Raw genomic sequence first — 9,806 nt, forward strand, 5'->3', positions numbered from 1 at the left:
AGTGAGGTAAACTGAGCTCTATAAGGATCGCAGAGTGAGGTAAACTGTGGGGTATATAAGGATCACAGAGTGAGGTAAACTGTGGGCTATATAAGGATCGCAGAGTGAGGTAAACTGTGGGCTATATAAGGATCGGAGAGTGAGGTAAACTGTGAGCTATATAAGGATCACAGAGTGAGGTAAACTGAGCTCTATAAGGATTACAGAGTGAGGTAAACTGAGCTATATAAGGATCACAGAGTGAGGTAAACTGAGCTCTATAAGGATCGCAGAGTGAGGTAAACTGTGGGCTATATAAGGATCACAGAGTGAGGTAAACTGTGAGCTATATAAGGATCACAGAGTGAGGTAAACTGTGGGGTATATAAGGATCACAGAGTGAGGTAAACTGTGGGCTATATAAGGATCACAGAGTGAGGTAAACTGAGCTCTATAAGGATCACAGAGTGAGGTAAACTGTGGGCTATATAAGGATCACAGAGTGAGGTAAACTGAGCTATATAAGGATCACAGAGTGAGGTAAACTGAGCTCTATAAGGATCACAGAGTGAGGTAAACTGAGGGGTATATAAGGATCGCAGAGTGAGGTAAACTGTGGGCTATATAAGGATCGCAGAGTGAGGTAAACTGTGGGCTATATAAGGATCGCAGAGTGAGGTAAACTGAGGGGTATATAAGGATCGCAGAGTGAGGTAAACTGAGGGGTATATAAGGATCGCAGAGTGAGGTAAACTGAGCTCTATAAGGATCGCAGAGTGAGGTAAACTGAGCTCTATAAGGATCACAGAGTGAGGTAAACTGTGGGCTATATAAGGATCGCAGAGTGAGGTAAACTGTGGGCTATATAAGGATCGCAGAGTGAGGTAAACTGAGGGGTATATAAGGATCGCAGAGTGAGGTAAACTGAGCTCTATAAGGATCGCAGAGTGAGGTAAACTGAGCTCTATAAGGATCACAGAGTGAGGTAAACTGAGCTCTATAAGGATCGCAGAGTGAGGTAAACTGTGGGGTATATAAGGATCACAGAGTGAGGTAAACTGTGGGCTATATAAGGATCGCAGAGTGAGGTAAACTGTGGGCTATATAAGGATCGGTAGTGAGGTAAACTGTGAGCTATATAAGGATCACAGAGTGAGGTAAACTGATTTCTATAAGGATCACAGAGTGAGGTAAACTGAGCTATATAAGGATCACAGAGTGAGGTAAACTGAGCTCTATAAGGATCGCAGAGTGAGGTAAACTGTGGGCTATATAAGGATCACAGAGTGAGGTAAACTGTGAGCTATATAAGGATCACAGAGTGAGGTAAACTGTGGGGTATATAAGGATCACAGAGTGAGGTAAACTGTGGGCTATATAAGGATCACAGAGTGAGGTAAACTGTGAGCTATATAAGGATCGCAGAGTGAGGTAAACTGTGGGGTATATCAGGATCACAGAGTGAGGTAAACTGTGGGGTATATCAGGATCACAGAGTGAGGTAAACTGTGGGCTATATAAGGATCACAGAGTGAGGTAAACTGTGAGCTATATAAGGATCGCAGAGTGAGGTAAACTGTGGGGTATATCAGGATCACAGAGTGAGGTAAACTGTGGGGTATATCAGGATCACAGAGTGAGGTAAACTGTGGGGTATATCAGGATCACAGAGTGAGGTAAACTGAGCTATATAAGCATCACAGAGTGAGGTAAACTGAGCTCTATAAGGATCACAAAGTGAGGTAAACTGTGGGCTATATAAGGATCGCAGAGTGAGGTAAACTGAGCTCTATAAGGATCACAAAGTGAGGTAAACTGTGGGTTATATAAGGATCGCAGAGTGAGGTAAACTGAGTGGGTACTAAACTGTCTGTCTCTGTCTATTCCCTCCTCAGGATGAGAGTACTAAACTGTCTGTCTGTTCCCTCCTCAGGAGAGTGACTACTTCACCCCCCAGGGAGAGTTTAGGGTGGACAAAGCGGGGTCTCCCATCCTGCTCAACTGTCTGATGTATAAGATGTCGTACTACCGCTTTGGAGAGATGCAGGTTAGAGATGTTCAACTCTACCGTATCAACCCCCCCGTCACGTAATATCACTTCCTCTGTATGTGTGCACTTACAAACCACCCCGAACTGGAGACCTGGAACTGCCAGGAACCTGGACTGTGACCTAATGCATCCATGTACTGTCACTTCACAGGGATGTCAAGCCCTGACACAGCCCCTCTAGTTTACTGTCACAGAGATGTCAAGCCCTGACACAGCCCCTCTAGTTTACTGTCACAGAGATGTCAAGCCCTGACACAGCTCCTCTAGTTTACTGTCACTTCACAGGGATGTCAAGCCCTGACACAGCACCTCTAGTTTACTGTCACAGAGATGTCAAGCCCTGACACAGCCCCTCTAGTTTACTGTCACAGAGATGTCAAGCCCTGACACAGCCCCTCTAGTTTACTGTCACAGAGATGTCAAGCCCTGACACAGCTCCTCTAGTTTACTGTCACTTCACAGGGATGTCAAGCCCTGACACAGCACCTCTAGTTTACTGTCACAGAGATGTCAAGCCCTGACACAGCCCCTCTAGTTTACTGTCACAGAGATGTCAAGCCCTGACACAGCACCTCTAGTTTACTGTCACAGAGATGTCAAGCCCTGACACAGCCCCTCTAGTTTACTGTCACAGAGATGTCAAGCCCTGACACAGCTCCTCTAGTTTACTGTCACTTCACAGGGATGTCAAGCCCTGACACAGCACCTCTAGTTTACTGTCACAGAGATGTCAAGCCCTGACACAGCCCCTCTAGTTTACTGTCACAGGGATGTCAAGCCCTGACACAGCCCCTCTAGTTTACTGTCACAGAGATGTCAAGCCCTGACACAGCCCCTCTAGTTTACTGTCACAGGGATGTCAAGCCCTGACACAGCCCCTCTAGTTTACTGTCACAGAGATGTCAAGCCCTGACACAGCCCCTCTAGTTTACTGGCACAGAGATGTCAAGCCCTGACACAGCTCCTCTAGTTTACTGTCACTTCACAGGGATGTCAAGCCCTGACACAGCACCTCTAGTTTACTGTCACTTCACAGGGATGTCAAGCCCTGACACAGCCCCTCTAGTTTACTGTCACAGAGATGTCAAGCCCTGCCACAGCCCCTCGAGTTTACTGTCACAGAGATGTCAAGCCCTGACACAGCCCCTCTAGTTTACTGTCACAGAGCTGTCAAGCCCTGACACAGCCCCTCTAGTTTACTGTCACAGAGATGTCAAGCCCTGACACAGCCCCTCTAGTTTACTGTCACAGGGATGTCAAGCCCTGACACAGCCCCTCTAGTTTACTGTCACAGAGATGTCAAGCCCTGACACAGCCCCTCTAGTTTACTGTCACAGAGATGTCAAGCCCTGACACAGCCCCTCTAGTTTACTGTCACTGGGATGTCAAGCCCTGACACAGCCCCTCTAGTTTACTGTCACAGTGATGTCAAGCCCTGACACAGCCCCTCTAGTTTACTGTCACAGAGATGTCAAGCCCTGACACAGCCCCTCTAGTTTACTGTCACAGAGATGTCAAGCCCTGACACAGCCCCTCTAGTTTACTGTCACAGAGATGTCAAGCCCTGACACAGCCCCTCTAGTTTACTGTCACAGGGATGTCAAGCCCTGACACAGCCCCTCTAGTTTACTGTCACAGAGATGTCAAGCCCTGACACAGCCCCTCTAGTTTACTGTCACAGGGATGTCAAGCCCTGACACAGCCCCTCTAGTTTACTGTCACAGTGATGTCAAGCCCTGACACAGCCCCTCTAGTTTACTGTCAAACACTTACACCACCTGTCCGTCTCTCTAGTTTACTGTCACAGAGATGTCAAGCCCTGACACAGCACCTCTAGTTTACTGTCACAGAGATGTCAAGCCCTGACACAGCCCCTCTAGTTTACTGTCAAACACTTACACCCCCTGTCCGTCTCTCTAGTTTACTGTCAAACACTCACACCCCCTGTCCATCTCTCTAGTTTACTGTCAAACACTCACACCCCCTGTCCGTCTCTCTAGTTTACTGTCAAACACTCACACCCCCTGTCCGTCTCTCTAGTTTACTGTCAAACACTCACACCCCCTGTCCGTCTCTCTAGTTTACTGTCAAACACTCACACCCCCTGTCCGTCTCTCTAGTTTACTGTCAAACACTCACACCCCCTGTCCGTCTCTCTAGTTTACTGTCAAACACTCACACCCCCTGTCCGTCTCTCTAGTTTACTGTCAAACACTCACACCCCCTGTCCGTCTCTCTAGTTTACTGTCAAACACTCACACCCCCTGTGCGTCTCTCTAGTTTACTGTCAAACACTCACACCCCCTGTCCGTCTCTCTAGTTTACTGTCAAACACTCACACCCCCTGTCCGTCTCTCTAGTTTACTGTCAAACACTCACACCACCTGTCCGTCTCTCTAGTTTACTGTCAAACACTCACACCCCCTGTCCGTCTCTCTAGTTTACTGTCAAACACTCACACCCCCTGTCCGTCTCTCTAGTTTACTGTCAAACACTCACACCCCCTGTCCGTCTCTCTAGTTTACTGTAAAACACTCACACCACCTGTCCGTCTCTCTAGTTTACTGTCAAACACTCACACCCTCTGTCCGTCTCTCTAGTTTACTGTCAAACACTCACACCCCCTGTCCGTCTCTCTAGTTTACTGTCAAACACTCACACCCCCTGTCCGTCTCTCTAGTTTACTGTCAAACACTCACACCCCCTGTCCGTCTCTCTAGTTTACTGTCAAACACTCACACCCCCTGTCCGTCTCTCTAGTTTACTGTCAAACACTCACACCGCCTGTCCGTCTCTCTAGTTTACTGTCAAACACTCACACCCCCTGTCCGTCTCTCTAGTTTACTGTCAAACACTCACACCCCCTGCCCGTCTCTCTAGTTTACTGTCAAACACTCACACCGCCTGTCCGTCTCTCTAGTTTACTGTCAAACACTCACACCCCCTGTCCGTCTCTCTAGTTTACTGTCAAACACTCACACCCCCTGTCCGTCTCTCTAGTTTACTGTCAAACACTCACACCCCCTGTCCGTCTCTCTAGTTTACTGTCAAACACTCACACCGCCTGTCCGTCTCTCCTCCAGCTGGACTTCCGGACGCCGCCGGGTTTCGACCGGACCCGTAACACTGAGATCGGTAACAAGGACATCAAGCTGAAACACCTGGAGGAGGCGTTCACCTCAGAACACTGGCTGGTCCGGATCTACAAGGTCAAGAAGGAGGAGAACAGGGACCCCCTGGTGCACAGCCCCCGCAGCAGCAGCAGCAGACAAAAGTACACCTCTAAAAAGGTACAGGATCCTCCACGCTTCTCTAATGGAGAGCTCTAGTGAATGATACAGGATCATCCACGCTTCTCTAATGGAGAGCTCTGGTGAATGATACAGGATCATCCACGCTTCTCTCTTCTCTAATGGAGAGCTCTGGTTACCCCCTCCCTTCATCCTTGTCCAGAACAATTAACCCCCCCCCCTTCATCCTTGTCCAGAATCAATTACCCCCTCCCTTCGTCTTTGTCCAGAATCAATTACCCCCTCCCTTCGTCTTTGTCCAGAACAATTACCCCCCCCCTTCATCCTTGTCCAGAATCAATTACCCCACCTCCCTTCATCCTTGTCCAGAATCAATTACCCCACCTCCCTTCATCCTTGTCCAGAATCAATTACCCCCTCCCTTCGTCTTTGTCCAGAATCAATTACCCCCTCCCTTCGTCTTTGTCCAGAATCAATTACCCCCTCCCTTCGTCTTTGTCCAGAACAATTACCCCCCCCCCCTTCATCCTTGTCCAGAATCAATTACCCCACCTCCCTTCATCCTTGTCCAGAATCAATTACCCCCCCCCCTTCATCCTTGTCCAGAATCAATTACCCCACCTCCCTTCATCCTTGTCCAGAATCAATTACCCCCTCCCTTCGTCTTTGTCCAGAATCAATTACCCCCTCCCTTCATCATTGTCCTTGTCCAGAATCAATTACCCCCTCCCTTCATCCTTGTCCTTATCCAGAATCAATTACCCCCTCCCTTCATCATTGTCCTTATCCAGAATCAATTACCCCCTCCCTCCATCCTTGTCCTTATCCAGAATCAATTACCCCCTCCCTCCATCCTTGTCCTTATCCAGAATCAATTACCCCCTCCCTTCATCATTGTCCTTATCCAGAATCAATTACCCCCTCCCTCCATCCTTGTCCTTATCCAGAATCAATTAACCCCTCCCTCCATCCTTGTCCTTATCCAGAATCAATTACCCCCTCCCTTCATCCTTGTCCTTATCCAGAATCAATTACCCCCCTCCCTTCATCCTTGTCCTTATCCAGAATCAATTACCCCCTCCCTCCATCCTTGTCCTTATCCAGAATCAATTACCCCCTCCCTTCATCCTTGTCCTTATCCAGAATCAATTACCCCTCCCTTCATCCTTGTCCTTATCCAGAATCAATTACCCCCTCCCTCCATCATTGTCCTTGTCCAGAATCAATTACCCCCTCCCTCCATCCTTGTCCTTATCCAGAATCAATTACCCCCTCCCTCCATCCTTGTCCTTATCCAGAATAAATTACCCCCTCCCTCCATCCTTGTCCTTATCCAGAATCAATTACCCCCTCCCTCCATCCTTGTCCTTATCCAGAATCAATTACCCCCTCCCTTCATCCTTGTCCTTATCCAGAATCAATTACCCCCTCCCTTCATCCTTGTCCTTATCCAGAATCAATTACCCCCTCCCTCCATCCTTGTCCTTATCCAGAATCAATTACCCCCTCCCTCCATCCTTGTCCTTGTCCAGAATCAATTACCCCCTCCCTTCATCATTGTCCTTGTCCAGAATCAATTACCCCCTCCCTTCATCATTGTCCTTGTCCAGAATCAATTACCCCCTCCCTTCATCCTTGTCCTTATCCAGAATCAATTACCCCCTCCCTTCATCATTGTCCTTATCCAGAATCAATTACCCCCTCCCTCCATCCTTGTCCTTATCCAGAATCAATTACCCCCTCCCTCCATCCTTGTCCTTATCCAGAATCAATTACCCCCTCCCTTCATCATTGTCCTTATCCAGAATCAATTACCCCCTCCCTCCATCCTTGTCCTTATCCAGAATCAATTAACCCCTCCCTCCATCCTTGTCCTTATCCAGAATCATTTACCCCCTCCCTTCATCCTTGTCCTTATCCAGAATCAATTACCCCCCTCCCTTCATCCTTGTCCTTATCCAGAATCAATTACCCCCTCCCTCCATCCTTGTCCTTATCCAGAATCAATTACCCCCTCCCTTCATCCTTGTCCTTATCCAGAATCAATTACCCCCTCCCTTCATCCTTGTCCTTATCCAGAATCAATTACCCCCTCCCTCCATCATTGTCCTTGTCCAGAATCAATTACCCCCTCCCTCCATCCTTGTCCTTATCCAGAATCAATTACCCCCTCCGTCCATCCTTGTCCTTATCTAGAATAAATTACCCCCTCCCTCCATCCTTGTCCTTATCCAGAATCAATTACCCCCTCCCTCCATCCTTGTCCTTATCCAGAATCAATTACCCCCTCCCTCCATCCTTGTCCTTATCCAGAATCAATTACCCCCTCCCTTCGTCTTTGTCCTTATCCAGAATCAATTACCCCCCTCCCTTCATCCTTGTCCTTATCCAGAATCAATTACCCCCTCCCTTCATCCTTGTCCTTATCCAGAATCAATTACCCCCTCCCTTCATCCTTGTCCTTATCCAGAATCAATTACCCCCTCCCTCCATCCTTGTCCTTATCCAGAATCAATTACCCCCTCCCTCCATCCTTGTCCTTGTCCAGAATCAATTACCCCCTCCCTTCATCATTGTCCTTGTCCAGAATCAATTACCCCCTCCCTTCATCCTTGTCCTTGTCCAGAATCAATTACACCCTCTCTTCATCATTGTCCTTGTCCAGAATCAATTACACCCTCCCTTCATCATTGTCCTTGTCCAGAATCAATTACCCCCTCCCTTCATCCTTGTCCTTGTCCAGAATCAATTACCCCCTCCCTTCATCATTGTCCTTGTCCAGAATCAATTACCCCCTCCCTTCATCATTGTCCTTGTCCAGAATCAATTACCCCCTCCCTTCATCATTGTCCTTGTCCAGAATCAATTACCCCCTCCCTTCATCATTGTCCTTGTCCAGAATCAATTACCCCCTCCCTTCATCCTTGTCCTTGTCCAGAATCAATTACCTCCTCCCTTCATCATTGTCCTTGTCCAGAATCAATTACCCCCTCCCTTCATCCTTGTCCTTGTCCAGAATCAGTTACACCCTCCCTTCATCATTGTCCTTGTCCAGAATCAATTACCCCCTCCCTTCATCATTGTCCTTGTCCAGAATCAATTACCCCCTCCCTTCATCATTGTCTTTGTCCAGAATCAATTACCCCCTCCCTTCATCATTGTCCTTGTCCAGAATCAATTACCCCCTCCCTTCATCCTTGTCCTTGTCCAGAATCAATTACCCCCTCCCTTCATCATTGTCCTTGTCCAGAATCAATTACCCCCTCCCTTCATCCTTGTCCTTGTCCAGAATCAGTTACACCCTCCCTTCATCATTGTCCTTGTCCAGAATCAATTACCCCCTCCCTTCATCATTGTCCTTGTCCAGAATCAATTACCCCCTCCCTTCATCATTGTCTTTGTCCAGAATCAATTACCCCCTCCCTTCATCATTGTCCTTGTCCAGAATCAATTACCCCCTCCCTTCATCATTGTCCTTGTCCATAATCAATTACCCCCTCCCTTCATCCTTGTCCTTATCCAGAATCAATTACCCCCCTCCCTTCATCCTTGTACTTGTCCAGAATCAATTACCCCCTCCCTTCATCCTTGTCCTTATCCAGAATCAATTACCCCCTCCCTTCATCCTTGTCCTTATCCAGAATCAATTACCCCCCTCCCTTCATCATTGTCCTTGTCCAGAATCAATTACCCCCTCCCTTCATCCTTGTCCTTGTCCAGAATCAATTACCCCCTCCCTCCATCCTTGTCCTTATCCAGAATCAATTACCCCCTCCCTTCATCCTTGTCCTTATCCAGAATCAATTACCCCCTCCCTTCATCCTTGTCCTTATCCAGAATCAATTACCCCCTCCCTCCATCATTGTCCTTGTCCAGAATCAATTACCCCCTCCCTTCATCCTTGTCCTTATCCAGAATCAATTACCCCCTCCGTCCATCCTTGTCCTTATCCAGAATAAATTACCCCCTCCCTCCATCCTTGTCCTTATCCAGAATCAATTACCCCCTCCCTCCATCCTTGTCCTTATCCAGAATCAATTACCCCCTCCCTCCATCCTTGTCCTTATCCAGAATCAATTACCCCCTCCCTTCGTCTTTGTCCTTATCCAGAATCAATTACCCCCCTCCCTTCATCCTTGTCCTTATCCAGAATCAATTACCCCCTCCCTTCATCCTTGTCCTTATCCAGAATCAATTACCCCCTCCCTTCATCCTTGTCCTTATCCAGAATCAATTACCCCCTCCCTCCATCCTTGTCCTTATCCAGAATCAATTACCCCCTCCCTCCATCCTTGTCCTTGTCCAGAATCAATTACCCCCTCCCTTCATCATTGTCCTTGTCCAGAATCAATTACCCCCTCCCTTCATCCTTGTCCTTGTCCAGAATCAATTACACCCTCCCTTCATCATTGTCCTTGTCCAGAATCAATTACACCCTCCCTTCATCATTGTCCTTGTCCAGAATCAATTACCCCCTCCCTTCATCCTTGTCCTTGTCCAGAATCAATTACCCCCTCCCTTCATCA

At 47.9% G+C, this 9,806-nt stretch overlaps 1 protein-coding gene across 2 annotated transcripts in view; it reads left to right on the forward strand.

Annotated features, from left to right (window-relative positions):
* stt3b (STT3 oligosaccharyltransferase complex catalytic subunit B) overlaps positions 1-9,806 on the forward strand; it is a 107,970-nt gene that overhangs the window by 96,359 nt on the left and 1,805 nt on the right. For both annotated transcript variants that reach the window (XM_036935010.1, XM_036935000.1), the window contains exons 14-15: positions 1,913-2,026; positions 5,113-5,319. In XM_036935010.1, the coding sequence (XP_036790905.1) occupies positions 1,913-2,026; positions 5,113-5,319 (321 nt within the window). The remainder of the gene's footprint in view (positions 1-1,912; positions 2,027-5,112; positions 5,320-9,806) is intronic.

Source organism: Oncorhynchus mykiss, chromosome 2, assembly GCF_013265735.2.
Source record: "Oncorhynchus mykiss isolate Arlee chromosome 2, USDA_OmykA_1.1, whole genome shotgun sequence".
NCBI lineage: Eukaryota > Metazoa > Chordata > Actinopteri > Salmoniformes > Salmonidae > Oncorhynchus > Oncorhynchus mykiss.